Consider the following 17802-nt stretch of genomic DNA (forward strand, 5'->3'; position numbering starts at 1 on the left):
CTATTCAGACATCGAACAGGCAGGCAACATGCAGTCGTTTCATCACACCAAATCCAGCCAGCTCATGGACCTTTCACAGGTTCACACCTGAAGGCATTTCACGAATCAGATGGTATGCCGTTGCCCACAGGACACAACAGGATGGCTTTCTGCACGGTTCACAGACCGTCATGGACCACTAGACGGCTGGCACAGTTTTTGTCTTGGGGGCTTGGTGATATATTGCTGAATTTCTGGCTAACAGCGATGTGGGCAGCCGATTCTCGTTCTCATTCCTCTTCCTTTTGTTCTTCTCCTTCTTCTCCTTCTTCTCCTTCTTTTCCTTGTGGTTGTTGTTGTTGCTCTTCTTCTTCTTCTTCTTGTTCTCCTCCTCCTCCTCCTCCTTCTTCTTCTTCGGAGCGTGGTGTGCAGCAGGGTTGGTGTCGTCCTCTCCAAGTCCTGTCTGGAGCCATGGAGCTTGGTGTGCAGTAGGGTTGGTGTCGTCCTCTCCAAGTCCTGTCTGGAGCCATGGAGCTTGGTGTGCAGCGGGGTTGGTGTCGTCCTCTCCAAGTCCTTTCTGGAGCCATGGAGCTTGGTGTGCAGTAGGGTTGGTGTCGTCCTGTCCAAATCCTGTCTGGAGCCATGGAGCTTGGTGTGCAGCAGGGTTGGTGTCGTCCTCTCCAAGTCCTGTCTGGAGCCATGGAGCTTGGTGTGCAGCAGGGTTGGTGTCGTCCTCTCCAAGTCCTGTCTGGAGCCATGGAGCGTGGTGTGCAGCAGGGTTGGTGTCGTCCTCTCCAAGTCCTGTCTGGAGCCATGGAGCGTGGTGTGCAGCAGGGTTGGTGTCGGCTACACGGTGTCTCTGAGCCCCTTCTGGAGGGGACAGGACTGAAGAATGTGTTCTGGTGTTTGGACTTCGAGAATACAGCGAATGTAGTGTGCACCACTATCAAGAGAGGCTTTCTTGCCTTTGCACCTCCAATTTGCTACAATGACAAACAACACCCATCATTAATTTTACAAACCACCAACTGCACATTTTGTTTTTGGAGGGGGTGAAGAAACATCGATTCTTCAAACGCATTATCAAGCTGTTCCTGATGTACATGTTCCAGAAAGAAACCGTTGATAGACCTTATGAAGTGTGCATAATTCAAATCACCTCTCGGGTTTGTTTTTTTTAATTAAAAAAAAACATTGTTTAGAAACATACCTCCTTTTCTGAAGTGGTTCTTAACTTTTTATGGAGTCTGTATGTGGCACGCACTGTGTTCTTCCTGTATTGATTCCACAGCAGAGATTATTATCTGGAGAGAGAGAGAGGGGGGGGGGGGGGGGGGGGTAGAGAGAGGGAGAGAATGAGAGAGAGAGACAGAGGGAGAGACAGAGAGAGGACAGAGACAGAGACAGACAGAGAGGGAGAGAGAAAGAGGGAGAGAGGGTGAGAGAGACAGACAGAGAGAGAGGGAGAGAGAGACAGAGGGAGAGGGAGAGAGATAGAAAGAGAGAGAGGAAGAGAGAGAAACAGAGAGAGAGAAACAGAGACAGAGAGAGACAGCGAGAGGGACATAGAGACAGACAGACAGAGACATAGACAGAGAGAGGGGGAGACACACACACACACACACACACACACACACACACACACACACACACAGATAGAGGGAGAGAGAGACAGAGAGAGAGGGGGACAGACAGAGAGAGAGACAGAGACAGCGAGAGACAGACAGACAGAGCTACAGACAGCGACACAGAGAGAGAGACAGAGACAGAGGCAGAGAGACAGAGTGGGGGAAGGGGAGAGAGACAAACAAAAACAGAAACCAAACTGTCCTTGGGAGAAGGTGGGTCTCATTTTGAAGGACAGCTCGTGCTATTCAAACTCCGGTCTATCGTCAGCGATCGCCACACTGAAGAATAAAGCAATATGGCTGTTGAAATTAGGTCCATGCGCCACCTGATTCGGTAATGAGGATTGATTTAGTTCTAATCTCTTTTGTTTTTTTCCTTCTATAGATTGACGTGAAATTAGGAGTAAGTGTGTTGGAAAGTTTATTCTCTCTTGGGCTTGGGCTGAGGGGGTAAGTACTAGAAGGTGGTTATCTAAAATGTATGCTTTAGTGTGTGTGTGTGTGTGTGTGTGTGTGTGTGTGTGTGTGTGTGTGTTAGTGTGTGTGTGTGTGTGTGTGTGTGTGTGTGTTAGTGTGTGTGTGTGTGTGTGTGTGTGTGTGTGTGTGTGTGTGTGTGTGTGTTCGTGCGTGTTTATTCATTCACTTATGTATTGATTCATCATCTGTGTTTTGTTTTTGATTTAGCAAGTATGGTGTAACGCAGTAACTAAATTTTCGGGGGCTATGAAGAAGTCAGTCTCATTTCCACCGAGTTCCATTAGTTCTAGGGTAGTCTGTGATGTGATGTGATGTGATGTGATGTGATGTGTGCTGTGGTGTGGTGTGGTGTGGTGTGCTGTGGTGTGGTGTGGTGTGGTGTGATATGATGTGATGTGGTGTAATGTGATGTGGTGCAATGTTATGTGATGTGATGTGTGCTGTGTTGTGGTGTGATGTGATGTGTACTGTGGTGTGGTGTGGTGTGGTGTGATGTGATGTGATTGATGTGGTGTGGTGTGGTGTGATATGATGTGATGTGGTGTAATGTGATGTGGTGTTATGTTATGTGATGTGATGTGTGCTGTGTTGTGGTGTGATGTAATGTTATGTGGTGTGATGTGATGTGGTGTGGTGTGATGTGGTGTGGTGTGATGTGATGTGGTGTGGTGTGGTGTGACGTGACGTGACGTGACGTGACGTGACGTGATGTGGTGTGGTGTGATGTGGTGTGGTGTGATGTGATGTGATGTGGTGTGATGTGGTGTGATGTGATGTGATGTGGTGTGGTGTGATGTGATGTGATGTGATGTGACGTGGTGTGGTGTGGTGTGGTGTGGTGTGGTGTGGTGTGGTGTGGTGTGACGTGACGTGACGTGACGTGATGTGATGTGATGTGACGTGATGTGATGTGATGTGATGTGGTGTGATGTGATGTGATGTGACGTGACGTGATGTGACGTGACGTGATGTGAAGTGACGTGACGTGACGTGACTTGATGTGGTGCAATGTGATATGATGTGACGCGAAGCATAGTGATGTGGTATGGTGCCACCTTTCATCACGGACCAATGGCACCCCCACCCCGTGGTTTAATCACCAGTGCCAGACGTAGTGATTTCTCCTCTCCTGTTGGAAGGTCGTTCACCCAGTCCACTCTCTCCCCCATCACCTTTCATCTTTTAAGGGGCGCTCCGTGTGTGTGTGTGTGTGTTTGTGTGTTTGTGTGTGTGTGTGTCTGTGTTTGTGTGTGTGTGTGTGTGTGTGTGTGTGTGTGCGCGTTGGTGTGTGTGTGTTGGTGTGTGTGTGTGTGTGTGTGTGTGTTTGTGTGTGTGTGTGTGTATCTGTGTCTGTGTTTGTGTGTGTTTGTGTGTGTGTGTGTGTGTATCTGTGTCTGTGTTTGTGTGTGTTTGTGTGTGTGTGTTGGTGTGTGTGTGTGTGTGTGTGTGTGTGTGTGTGTGTGTGTGTGTGTGTATGTTGGTTTGTTTGTGTGTGTGTGTGTGTGTGTGTGTGTGTGTTGGTTTGTGTGTGTGTGTGTGTGTGTGTCTATCTCTGTATGTATCTGTCAGTCTGTGTCTCTGTATATCTCTCTCTCTCCCTCATACACAAACAACAGCAGCACCACAACCATTTTAATTAACGAACAGCTTTTCTTTGAAAAAAAAATTGTCCTGCCTGGAACATGTGGAATGGATATCAGACAGAGGGTGAGAGAAAGCTAGTCATATTGGGAGGTGGTGTGTATGTGTGGAGGGGAGGGGGGCCGGGGGGTGGGGGGGGGGGGCATGTAGACTATACAGGAAGTTGAACGGAACGGGGAAACCCAGACTGACTGATCAATTGAATCGATCTTCTTTTTTGGTCTATATCTACAGCACTGTATGGACTCGATTCCTTCCTTACTTCCTTTATTCATTCCCTCCTAAGTAGCTCACACAGACGCCCCAACAAAGAAGTACAAGCAGCACACCAAGGCTTTTACAGTGAGACCAAAGGCCACTCTGTACCCCAAACAACGACACCACCACCACCATCACCACACACAACACACAACACACACACACAGCCGTGAATGACCCATACAGCTGTGAATAAAAGAAAAGGATCGTTATGGCCAACACAGAAATCAACCTCAAGCGCCGAAATGGACTGGGCATCAGAGTTTCTTATTCACGTGACGAGGGAATACTATCAACACAGAAGACAACAACCACCCCCTCAGGTCATGCATCAAGATAAGTAAGCGATCGATACGCACACACGCGTACTGTCGTCTTGGATCAATAAAGGACGGACGGGCGGAACAGCCGAGTGGTTAAAGCGTTGGACTTTCAGAGTCCCTGGTTCGAATCCCTGTCACAGGTGGGGTAAAAGTTGGAGATTTTTCTGATCTTCCAAGTCAACGGGATGAGCAGGTCTGCCAGTGCCTGAACCCCATACAGGTGTATACGCATGCAGGAGATCAAATACACACGTTAACCCTTTCACCGCCAGTCAATTTAGAGTACAAAATTCACTTGTGGTATAAACACGGAAAAGACAATTGCTAACAACAGCTGGGGATTCCCGCTGCGATGTATAGAAAACACGGCCTATCCTACCACCGAACATTAAGAGCTGTAGGCTCATGGACAACAGACCAATGAATGGTCACCTTTCAGTGACATGGGTCCTCTACCACGCCTGTGCATAAATGCGAGCTTGGTGGTGAAAAGGTTAAAGATACCGCAGTTCCTGTCAGAGTTTGGTGGTTATGGAAACGAGAACACACCCGGCATGGACCCCCAGGCCCCCAAGATGGAGTCAGACACGTAAAAGCTCACTCGTGTCCAGGAGTGAACGTGGGAATGGCAGCCCAGGAAAAAAGAAAACGAAGGATAAATAAAGTTGTATTGTATGTATTGTATTGCATTGTATTGCATTGCATTATATTGCATTGTGCTGTATTGTGTTGCATTGTATTGCATTGCATTGTGTTGCATTGTTTTGTATTGTATGTATTACATTGTATTGTATTTCTTGTATTGCATCGTATCATATCGTATTGTATTGTAGCGCATTGCATTTCTTTGTATTGTATTGCATGTATCATATTGAATTGAATTGAATTGTATTGTATTGCATTGTATTGTACTGTATTGTATTGTCTGTTGTGAGAAAAGCAGAACGTAAAAAAAAGGAAACGTACAGTAACTAGATCGGGGTTAAAACAAAAACAAACAAACAAAAAAAGACCCTAGAAGAAGAGTACACACTGATGACTAAGATAAAAGGGGCTCAGAAGTGCTAGGGGGAGGCGGACGATCTCTACAGAAGATCACAGCTCTCAGACAGATACACGGCAAGCGTTTTAACGAAAAGCTGGTGTTTGAAAGATGGCTCTGTCTGGACCATGTGGAACAGACATCGAACCGAGGGTGATAGAGTGCTGGGCAGATGAAGGGGGTGCGGGGTGGGTGTGTGTGTGTGTGTGGGGGGGGGGGGGTGTAGACTATGTAGGCATCTGAATTGAAAGGGAAACACTGACTGACTGATCGACTGAATCCATCTTTCTTCTCCTCCTCCTCCTCCTCCTCCTCCTCCTCCTCCTCCTCCTCCTTCTTCTTCTTCTCCTCCTCCTCCTCCTCCTCCTCCTCCTCCTCCTCCTCCTCCTTCTTCTTCTTCTTCTTCTTCTTCTTCTTCTTCTTCTTCTTCTTCTTCTTCTTCTTCTTCTTCTTCTTCTTCTTCTTCTTCTTCATCTCCGTCTTCTTTTTCTTCTTTTTCTTCTTTTCCTTCTCCTTCTTCTTCTTCTCTCCTTCTCCTTCTCCTCCCCCTCCTTCTTCTTCCTCTTCTTCTTCTTCTTCTTCTCCTTCTCCTTCTTCTCCTTCTTCTTCTTCTCCTCCTTTTCCTTCTTCCCCTTCTTCTTCTTCTCCTTCTTGAACATCTTCTTCTTCGGGATCGTCCTGTTTCTCCATAATTCCCTGTTTGTCTTTGTATCTATTCGACTGCCTGTCTGTCTGCCAAGCTGTCGGTCTGTCTCTCTATCATTTTGTTTTTCTGTCTGTCTGTCTCTGTCTCTCTCCGTCTCTTTGTCTCTGTCTCTCGCTCTGATTAGTGTCGCAGTTATTTTTCTTTAATTAAAAGCAAACCATAGCTTGTAATTCATTCCAACTTTAACACTTGCCAGTCACACGAATTCACCATCCAGGTACCCTCATCAAAAAGAGCTCACCTGAACATAAACATAGCCAGCAGAACAAATTCATCACTCAGTCTCTGTAATTTAACTCACTCAGTACGGCCAGTCCTCTCTTCTCCTCAACACAGACCCCTCGGATGTCCAGTGGGTGTCTCAATGATCCAACCTTTAGCTTCCCTCGTCAGAATTGTGGTATTCTTTGTCAACATTCACCTCTTCAGTGTAAGAGCCTTCCGCTTGTAATATTTTGATGGTGGTAATTGGGGTGAAACGCTGGAGAGAGTTAACTGGACGAATGAAGCATCGAGATCACCGCGTACAGTGCACAAGCGTGGTGGCCACGCTGTCTTTTCTGTGGAGCTAACATCCCTCTGGTGCCGAAAGATCGGATCCCCTTTTCCTGTCTGTCTCTCTGTCTCTGTTTCTCTCTGACCATGTCTCTGTCTCTCTATCTCTCTCGTTCTCTCTGTCTGTCTGTCTGTCTGTCAGTCTTTCTCTGGCTGGGAGAAACAGAAAACAGCGATAGATATAATTGGTTCCATTCATCCAGACCAATATTCCAAACAGAGAAATAGATTAAGATCACACACACACACACACACACACACACACTCACACACACTCACACACACACACACACACACACACACACACACACACACACACACACACACACACACACACACACACACAATAAACGGCATAAAACGTCTTGTTGGCCTCAGATTGAGAACACTTGGACTGAATGGAAACCAAGGATAAGAACACTTGGACTGAATGCCAACCAAGGATGAGAACACTTGGACTGAATGCCAGCCAAGGATAAGAACACTTGGACTGAATGCCAACAAAGGATAAGAACAATTGGACAGAATTCCAACCAAGGATAAGAACACTTGCACTGAATGCCAACCATGGATGAGAACACTTGGACTGAATACCAACCATGGAGGAGAACCATTGGACTGAATGCCAAGCATGGATAAGAACAATTGGACTGAATGCCAGCCAAGGATAAGAACACTTGGACTGAATGCCAAGCAAGGATGAGAACACTTGGACTGAATGCCAACCAAGGATGAGAACACTTGGACTGAATGCAAACCAAGCAGGAGAACACTTGGACTGAATGCCAACCAAGGATAAGAACACTTGGACTGAATGCCAGCCAAGGATAAGAACACTTGGACTGAATGCCAACCAAGGATGAGAACACTTGGACTGAATGCCAGCCAAGGATGAGAACACGTGGACTGAATGCCAACCAAGGATAAGAACAACTGGACTGAATGCCAACCAAGCAGGAGAACACTTGGACTGAATGCCAACCAAGGATAAGAACACTTGGACTGAATGCCAACCAAGGATAAGAACACTTGGACCGAATGTCAGCCAAGGATGGCTCGATACAAAAAACGGGGCAGCAGCATCTCCTTGTCCAATGTTTGGCAACATCCCAGGAAATGGAAAACATGTCCTGTCAAATTGCAAAGAATACAAAGAGGCGAGAAAAAAACCCCCAAACAAACACCCCACTGTATTCTCTTCAATGCAGCTATAGCACAGAGAAAAGATGTGTTCAGCATACTGAGGGCAGATAATGAAGATATGATCCTGTCACTTGCAATGTATATATATCTGTAGCAGAAACTATACAGAGAAAAGATAACTACAGTTCCAAGAATTCAGTAAGCAATTACGAATTCTCGTAGGGAAAAAAGAAAATAGTTTTTTGATAGCCAAACTAGTTCATGGGTTTAGTTGATGTTTGATGTGTGTTTCTGTTAAATGCTAAAATACTTGCGATGTGATCATGTGTATTTTGATTTCCTTGTATTCAGATTTTGGAGTAGTATGACTAGAATCAAGGCACTGTAATACCCCTGCTACACGGGCTTTGAGTAAATGACAGTGACAGTAAAATGTCAACGTTTCCAAGCCTCTGTGTGTGTGGGTGTCTCTCTCTGTCTTTGTCTCTCTCTGCTTGTCTCTCTGTCTCTCTCTCATGTGCGTGTGGTTTATGGATAGTTGCTATAGATAACACAATGCTATTTACCGCGACCCCCCCCGACCTAGTCTTTCTCATGTTGTGGTCCAAGGCCGATGTACATTAAACTCTCTCAGTTCTTCTGAGCTCTCTCTCTCTCTCTCTCTCTCTCTCTATATATATATATATATGTATATATATATATAATGTGTGTGTGTGTGTGTGTGTGTGTAAAATGTATATCTTACTCTCATAACACTATTATTATATTCAGTATTCGTGAGCAACAACCACATCTATATAAAAATTCGAATGTGAAAAACAAAGGTGATCACTATGAATGAATGGATGAATGTGTATGTGAGTGCGTGGATATGTGGGTAAATGGAAATGTAGACGATAGGTGGATAAACTGATTTACCATTTCATGTTTTTTTGTTGTTGTTGTTGTTTTCAGAGACGATCGTCAGTATGGCCAAGCTGTGTCGCTTGGTCAAACTTCATGATCGCTTCAACGCGCAAGTGTTCACCTTCATGGTCCCCAGCAAGATTCTGAGGGAGTTCTCTCCCGATGTGTACTCCAAGGTGAGGTTACCTGCCCTGACACTGCACCAAGCGCGAGTGTGCGTGTGTGTGTGTGTTGTGTGTGTTGTGTTGTGTTGTGTTGTGTGTGTGTGTGTGCGTGCGTGCGTGCGTGCGTGCGTGCATGTGTGTGTGTGTGGTTGTGTGTGTGTGTGTGTGTGTGTGTGTGTGCTTGTGTGTGTGTGTGTGTATGTGTGTGCATGCGCACGCGCGCTTGTGCATGTACAAATATTTGGTTCATCTCAATGTTTGTTGGACTTAAAGCATCAGGTGTTTGAAAAGAAAACTCTATCCAGATATAGATTCAGTGTGTCAACATTACAAACTGACCATTACAGTCATTCCAGGAATGCTTCGTTTGATTGTCCTACAGTCTGGCACAATGTCTGACTGATGCAATAGGATTGTAGTAACGCCGTGTCAACGACCGATATAGCATGATGATGATCGTGCTCGTGCATTATTACACTCTATGTTATCATGATTCCCACCTCTTTGGCATCGGCGAATGGCCTGGCTCAGTAAAACCGTGTTGTGTTGTGTCGTGTTGTGCTGTGCTGTGCTGTGCTGTGCTGTGCTGTGCTGTGTCGCGTCGCGTCGCGTCGCGTCATGTTGTGTTTTGTCGCGTCGTCTGCCTGTCTGTCTGTCTGTCTGTCTCTTTCTGTCGCCCTGTCGCTTCCCCCGCCCCGCCTCTCACACACACCCCTTCCAATATTATGTTTTTTCTTTCTCCAATCACTGACACTCACCCTCTCCATTTTAGATTTTGTACTCTTATCTTTTCCACATTCTGTTCTCTGTCTGTCTGTTTGTCTGTCTGTCTGTCTGTCTCTTCATTTCTTAGTCCCCTTCCCCTTGCCCCCCCCCCACCACCACCACCACACACACACACATCCCTCTCCTCCACCTCAACCGTCGATTTCTAATTAATAATAACAATCATCATTATGATAGAAATGATAATAATCCAAATGATAATAATAATATCATTTATCTTCAGTCTAATATTTATCATCATCTTAGATGAACAGACTATAAATAAATAAACGAACTCGCTCTGTCGCTGCCAGGAGTAAAGATATCACTGATGTGTTGAAAACTGATCACAATGACGGTACAGTAATATCACTGGCGAAGTACATTGCTGAAGCCTATAATATTCGAAAGAAGAGTAATTCATGTCAATAGTTTAATTACGTTGATAAAAACAAGAGAATGCTTTTGTTTCCACGAACTTGGAAAAATTGATGGTCGAGCGTTTGCTTATTTGACTCGAAATATGTTTCTGTTCTGTTCAATTTTGTTTCATTATTTTCATCATTATTGATCAGATTGCACCCCCTATGTCACTAGAGCTGTATAGCTAATGACATTAAACCTTTCAGTGTTCAGTGTTCTCTCGTTCTATCTTTGTCTCTGTCCCTACCTCTATCTCTGTCTGTCTGTCTGTCTCTCTTGCTCTGTCTCTGTCTCTTTCTCTTTGTATGTCTCTCTCTCTCTTTCCGTCTCTCTCTCTCCTCTCCCTCCCCTCCCTCCCTTCCCACTCCTCTCTCATTCATTTCTTTAACTCTCTCCCCCTTGGTGGACATGACTTGTGTGTGGTCAACAGAAGTGGAACGTCAGTTTCTCTCTCTCTCTCCCCCCCCCCTCTCTCTCTCCCTCCCTCCCTCGCCACACCCCTCTCTCATTTGTTCCTCTCTCTCTCTCCCTCTCTCTCCCCCTCTATCTCTCTCCCCCCCCTCTCTCTCCCTCTCTCCCCACCCCCTCTCTCATTTGTTCCTCTCTCTCTCCCTCTCTCTCCCCCTCTATCTCTCTCTCCCCCCTCTCTCTCTCTCCCTCTCTCCCCAACCCCTCTCATTTGTTCCTATCTCTCCCTCTCTCTCTCCCTCTCTCTCTCTCCCTCCCTCTCGCCTCCCACCCCCTCTCTCATTTGTTTCTCTCTGTCTCCCTCCCTCTCTCCCCACCTCCCTCTCATTTGTTCCTCTCTCTCTCTCCCCCTCTATCTCTCTCTCCCTCCCTCCCTCTCTCCCCACCCCTCTCTCATTTGTTCCTCTCTCTCTCTCTTCCTCTCTCCCTCTCCATCTCTCTCCCTCTCCCCCTCTCTCTCTCTCCCCACCTCCCTCTCATTTGTTCCTCTCTCCCTCTCCCTCTCTCTCTCTCTCCCTCCCTCTCTCCCCACCTCCCTCTCATTTGATCCTCTCTCTCCCTCCTCTCTGTACCTCCCTCCCTCCCTCCCTCTCCACACCCCTCTCATTTGATCCTCTCTCTGTCTCCCCCCTCTCTCTCTCCCTCTCTCTCTGTCCCTCACTCCCTACCCCCCTTTCATTTGATCCTCTCTCTCTCTCCCCCTCTCTCTCTCCCCCTCTATCTCTCTCCCCCTCTATCTCTCCCTCCCTCTCTCGCCTCCCGCCCCACTCTCATTTGTTCCTCTCTCTCTCTCTCCCTCTCTCTCTCCCTCCCTCCCTCCCCACCTCCCTCTCATTTGATCCTCTCTCTGTCTCCCCCCTCTCTCTCTCCCTCTCTCTCTGTCCCTCACTCCCTACCCCCCTTTCATTTGATCCTCTCTCTCTCTCCCCCTCTCTCTCTCCCCCTCTATCTCTCTCCCCCTCTATCTCTCCCTCCCTCTCTCGCCTCCCACCACACTCTCATTTGTTCCTCTCTCTCTCTCTCCCTCTCTCTCCCTCTCTCTCTCCCTCCCTCCCTCCCCACCTCCCTCTCATTTGATCCTCTCTCTCTCTCCCCCCTCTCTCTCTCCCCCTCTATCTCTCTCCCCCTCTATCTCTCCCTCCCTCTCTCGCCTCCCACCACACTCTCATTTGTTCCTCTCTCTCTCTCTCTCCCTCTCTCTCCCCCTCTCTCTCCCTCCCTCTCTCTCTCTCCCTCTCTCTCCCCCTCTCTCTCTCTCCCTCTCTCTCTCTCTCTCTCCCTCTCTCTCCCCCTCTCTCTCCCTCCCTCTCTCGCCTCCCACCCCTCTCTCATTTGTTCCTCTCTCTCTCTCCCTCCCTTTCTCCCCACCCCCCCTCTCATTTGTCTCTCTCTCCCTCCATGGTGGTGGGCAGGACTTTGTGTACGGCCAGCAGAAGTGGAACGTGAGCTTTGTGCGGAGTGACCGCCACCTGGGGGCCTTCCTCAAGCTGACCACACCCTCCCAGGGTCTGCGCTGTCGCCTGGACTTCTCCTTCACCATCGTCAACAGCGAGCACTTCACCAAGGTCAGAACGCGGACGCTGAATGCACCCTTGATGCTGTTGTTCTTGGTGTTGGTGTTGTTGTTGGTTGTGGTGTTGGTGTTGGTGGTGTTGTTGTTGTCGGTGTTGTTGTTGTTGCTGTTGTTGTTGTTGCTGTTGTTGGTGGTGGTGGTGTTGGCGGTGTTGGTGGTGGTGGTGGTGGTGGTGTTGTTGTTGCTGTTGGTGGTGGTGGTGGTGTTGGCGTTGTTGATGTTGGTGGTGTTGGTGTTGGTGTTGGTGTTGTTGTTGGTGTTGTTGTTGTTGTTGCTGTTGCTGTTGTTCTTGTCGTTGTTCATCATTATCGGCATTTATTTATGTATTTACTTATTTATTTTTATCTTATTTATTTATTGATTTATTCTCTTATTTTTGTTTGTTTTGTTTTGTTAGGTTTTATTATTTTATTTTGTTTTATTATTGTGTTTTATTTTATTTTATTTTTTTAATTTTTTTCTGACTAAGCGCGTTGGGTTACGCTGCTGGTCAGGCATCTCTTGGCAGATGTGGTGTAGCGTATATGGATTTGTCCGAACGCAGTGACGCCTCCTTGAGATACTGATACTGATACTGATACTATCATCACCACCACCATCACCATCTTCTTCTTCTTCTTCTTCTTCTTCGTCATTATCATCTTGTTTCTGTTCTTGTTATTGTGGCTGCCTTCACCTCTACACTCCATCTCGCTCTCTACGATCGGCTTCGGATGCACTCTGTTTACGCATACCCAGATTCAAACACTCCACTGTTGGCCGCCGTTCTTTTTCCGTTTCTCGACCTTGCAATTGGAATGAACTTCCTCTTTCGCTTCGTCAGGTCTCCGCACTCAGCTCTTTCAAGTCTGGTCTTAAAACCCACCTCTTCCCAAAATAGCCTCCCTTCCCTGCCTCTTCCTTGTCTTCAGTTATTCCAGTTTTAGAGGTATCCATGCGTGCGAATGACTGGTGCGAAAGCGCTTTGATTTGTCTCTGCACAAGATTCAGCGCGATATAAATATAATAATTATTATTGATTACTATTATTACTGTTGTTGTTGTTCTTCTTCTTCTTCGTTGTCGTCGTCGTCGTCGTCGTTTTCTCTTTCTTCTAGTACTATTATCCTGTAGTCTCAATACTGTATGGGCACCACTGATGACCTGGCCACCAGTTCTCTCCACCTCTCCCTGTTGCTCGTCTCTCTCAGGGCGTCACTCAGTGATCTCAGGCCTGTCCATCCTGGGATGTTGTCCTCCCATCTCTTTCTCTCCGCCTCTCCTTCTCCAGGAGATGCCGAGTATGCGCAAGACAAGGTGACAAACACCGAAGTCCTGACTCACGCTGGCCTCCCAACCATGTATACCATGCTGAGACAGCGTCGGCTGCGCTGGCTGGGCCACGTTCGCCGCATGGAAGATGGTCGCATCCCAAAAGACATCCTTTATGGAGAGCTCGCCACGGGGCAGAGAAGCATCGGCCGCCCACAGCTGAGATACAAAGACGTTTGCAAACGTGACATGAAGGCACTTGAGATCAACACTGAGTCCTGGGAGGACCTTGCAGATGACCGCAACAGATGGAGAAGCACTCTCAAGAATCAGCTACGGATTAGTGAGGACAAACTGTCAGCTGCTGCAGCAGAAAAGCTGGCTCGCAGAAAAGGGACGGCAGCCAACAGACCAGCATCAGCTTACACATGTGACCGCTGCGACAGAAACTGCCTCTCTCGCATCGGTCTCTACAGTCACAGGCGACGCTGCTTGGTCCAAGCAAACAACCCAATTAGACATTAGGTCGGATATACTCTATCCATGGTCAGCCATGACTGAAGGAGGCCTATTACTCTCCTTCTCCTTCCTCGCGCTGTGCCTTGCAGGGTTGTTCCGGTAAGTCCTGCAGATTGTGAGACGTGTCCATACCACTTCAGTAAGATCTTCATAGGATTACCCGACTTTCTCACTATTTCGTCGGAACATGTCTTTCCCCAGCAATGCCATTGCGCTGATATCTCTTTGCAGGCTCTCTTTGTTCATGATGTAAAAATTACAGGCCCGTTATTCCAAGCTGTATAATCTCAGAAGCCATGATATCGCCGACCTTGATTTATCAATATTACTGTAATTGTTCCTGTTGGTATTGTTTGGTTGTGATCAGGATTATGATTATGTCGATTCGTCAAGTTTTCATAGTGAAGGGGTTAAGAAAGACAGGTAGCAAGAAAGAAAGAAAGGAAGAAAGAAAAAAGAAAGAAAAAAGAAAGAAGGAAGAAAGACAGAAAGAAAGAAAGGAAGAGAAAGAAGGGAAAAGGAGGAAGGAAGAGAGGAATGAATGAAAGACAGAAAGAAAGAAAGGAAGAGAAAGAAGGGAAAAGGAGGAAGGAAGAGAGGAATGAATGAAAGACAGAAAGAAAGAAAGGAAGAGAAAGAAGGGAAAAGGAGGAAGGAAGAGAGGAATGAATGAAAGACAGAAAGAAAGGAAGGAAGAGAAAGAAGGGAAAAGGAGGAAGGAAGAGAGGAATGAATGAATGAGAGAAAGAAAGAAAGAAGGGAGGGAGAGAGAGAGGCATGAAAGAAAGAAAGAAGGGAGGGAGAGAGAGAGGCATGAAAGAAAGAAAGAAAGGGGGAGGGAGATAGAGAGGCATGAAAGAAAGAAAGAAAGAAAGAAAGAGAGGCAAGAAAGAAAGAAAGAAAGACAGAAAGAAAGAAGGGAGGGAAGGAAGGAAGGGAAAAGTAGGAAGGAAGAGAGGAATGAAGAATGAGAGAAAGAGAGAAGAAAGAAGAAGGGAGGAAGGAAGAGAGGCAAGAAAGAAAGAAAGAAGAAAGAAGGGAGGGAGGAGGAAGGAAGAAAGAAAGGAAGAAAGAAAGAAAGGAAGAAAGGAAGGAAGAAAGAAAGAAAGAAAGGAAGGAAGAAAGAAAGAAAGAAAGGAAGAAAGAAAGAAAGGAAAAACAGACAAAGCCAGAGACATTCTGGAGAGGGTAGCTATGTTGTTATTTTTGGCGAAGAGCTGACGTGCACAGGAACGGAGTTAGAAAAACAAGAAACCAAAAAACAACCAAAAAATATCTAAAAAAAAACAACCACCCCAAAACTGGCAAGTTGAAATCGATTGTGCGAGATTTCTACGTCATCAGCTTTCCTTTATTTCCCTTTTACGTGCATCCGTCCGTCCGTGTGTGTGTGTGTGTGTGTCTGTGTCTGTGTGTGTCTGTGTGTGTCTGTGTGTGTGTCTGTGTGTATGTCTGTCTGACTATCTGTCTGTCTGTCGTTCTGTCCTTTTGTCTGCCTGTCTGTGTTCTCTCTCTCTCTTCCTCTTTCTCTCTCTCTCTCTCTCTCTCTCTCTCACTCTCTCTCTCTCTCTCTCTCTCTCTCTCTCTCTCTCTCTCTCTCTCAGTCTAATTGGACAGATTGTCATCAAAAACGCGTCAGGCTAAAGAGAGAATGAAACCGTTATGTGAGTTTGTTTTTTTGTTTTTTTTCATTTCGTTTTTTTGGTTTTGTTTGTTTGCTTGTTTTTTTGTTTATTCATTGGTTGGTTTAGTTATATCTGTGATTGTCTGTCTATAAATCATTCTATCGATTTCTCTGCCTACTGAATTATTGCAGGTTTCCTTGCTCGCTTCTTTGGTTAGTTGATGGATATATCGAGTCTGTCTGTCTGTCTGTCTGTCTGTCTCTCTCTCTCTCTCTCGCACACACACGCACACACGCACGCATGCACGCACGCACTCACGCACACACACAGGCACACACACACAGAAACAAGCACAAACACACACGCACGTGCGCACGCTCGCTCACACAGACACACACACAGACACACACACACACAGACACACACACACACAGACACACACACACACACACACACACACACACACACACACACACACACACACACACACACACACTGCCCGACATGTTAATCAATAGCTGGAGGAACTGACGCCATACTGCTCGCCTCACCAGGTTTTTCGCCACTGATGACAAAATGTTGTCTGAGTAGTCTGTCGTCACTTTGGACGCAAACCACTTCAGTCGCTGACATATATTTCGTTTCAGTTTCAAGTTTCAACTTTAGATTATCCTTTCTTGAGTCACGGAGCATGGATTATTACAACAAAATGACGGGCGCAATAGCCGAGTGGTTAAAGCGTTGGACTTTCAATCTGAGGGTCCCGGGTTCGAATCACGGTGACGGCGCCTGGTGGGTGAAGGGTGGAGATTTTTCGATCTCCCAGGTCAACATATGTGCAGACCTGCTAGTGCCTGAACCCCCTTCGTGTGTATATGCAAGCAGAAGATCAAATACGCACGTTAAAGATCCTGTAATCCATGTCAGCGTTCGGTGGGTTATGGAAACAGGAACATACCCAGCATGCACACCCCCGAAAAAACGGAGTATGGCTGCCTACATGGCGGGGTAAAAACGGTCATACACGTAAAAGCCCACTCGTGTGCATACGAGTGAACGTGGGAGTTGCAGCCCACGAACGCAGAAGAAGAATTACAACAAAATAATGATTCCATGCCCATGATAAACAACCCCAAATGGACAACAACGTCACTTTGAAGCCGAGGAAACACAAACGTTATTTAAACCAAAAACAAGTATCAGATATCACCAGCAGGCTTATGCCAAATTTTCATCAACCTTTACGACGAAAGGATAGCAACAATAACAAATAAAACAACAAAAAAACAACAACACAAAAACACTCTAAACTCACATTGAATCAGGAGTTGACAAAGGATTTTCAGGAGAAAAACAAACAAGCCAACAACAACAACAACAACAACAACAACAAAAGAGAGAGAGAAAAAATCCGCCTGTCCTTTGAATCAGAATATAACAAGGCCCTTTCTTTCTGGTGACTGGAAACTTCGTCCATGTACTGACGTCGAATATATTAAATGGAGAATAGAAAAGAAAGAAAAGAAAAAACGAAAAAAGAAAATGAACCGGGAAAAAAAGAACTTGATAAGGTAAGTGTGTGTGTGTGTGTGTGTGTGTGTGTGTGTGTGTGTGTGTGTGTGTGTGTGTGTGTGTGTGTGTGTGTGTGTCTGTGTGTATGTGTGTTGTTATTTTTTTCTTTCGTATTTTCTTCCCCTCCTGTATGTGTCCTGCAGTCTGTGTGTGTGTGTGTGTGTGTGTGTGTGTGTGTGTGTGTGTGTGTGTGTGTGTGTGTGTGTGTCTGGTCTGTCTGTCTGTCTATCTGTCTCTGTCTCTCTCTGTGTCTCTCTCTATCTGTGTGTGTGTGTGTGTGTGTGTGTATGTGTGTCTGTCTGTCTCTCTCTGTGTCTCTCTCTATCTCTGTGTGTGTGTGTGTCTGTGTCTGTGTCTGTGTCTGTTGTGTCTGTCTGTCTGTCTCTTTCTTTGTCTATCTCTATGTCTCTGTCTGTCTGTCTGTCTCTCTCTCCTCTCTGTGTCTCTCTCTCTTCTGCGTGGTCTCTCTCTCTCGTTTCTCTTGCTTCTGTCTGTCCTCCTTTTCCCGTTGCCTTCTCTCTCTCCTTCGTTTCTCCCATCGACCCGTCAGGTTCAAAGATCACAGCTCTGTTTTCATTGCAGGACACTAGCTTGTTGTGACAGATAAATGGGGGTTTCCCTAAATGGGCTGGCGTTCTTGGCTTTTGTCCCCGTCTTTTTTATCTGCCGGGTTTTCCCCTCGTCTCTCGTTTCCCGTTTCCCTGTTTCCCGTCTTCGTCGGTTGGGCAGATGTGGGTTTGTTCGGTGGGGCATCGTGGGAAAACCCCCCTTTTTCGCCCCGGCC

General features: G+C 46.4%; 1 protein-coding gene across 1 annotated transcript in view; it reads left to right on the plus strand.

The window, feature by feature from the left end:
- The window catches only part of LOC143285925 (uncharacterized), a 78328-nt gene that overhangs the window by 30819 nt on the left and 29707 nt on the right, over positions 1-17802 (plus strand). Inside the window, exons 2-3 of the mRNA XM_076593376.1 lie at positions 8707-8834; positions 11891-12043. Coding sequence (XP_076449491.1) covers positions 8721-8834; positions 11891-12043 — 267 coding nt within the window. The 5' untranslated portion in view covers positions 8707-8720. The remainder of the gene's footprint in view (positions 1-8706; positions 8835-11890; positions 12044-17802) is intronic.

Source organism: Babylonia areolata, chromosome 9, assembly GCF_041734735.1.
Source record: "Babylonia areolata isolate BAREFJ2019XMU chromosome 9, ASM4173473v1, whole genome shotgun sequence".
Lineage (NCBI taxonomy): Eukaryota > Metazoa > Mollusca > Gastropoda > Neogastropoda > Buccinidae > Babylonia > Babylonia areolata.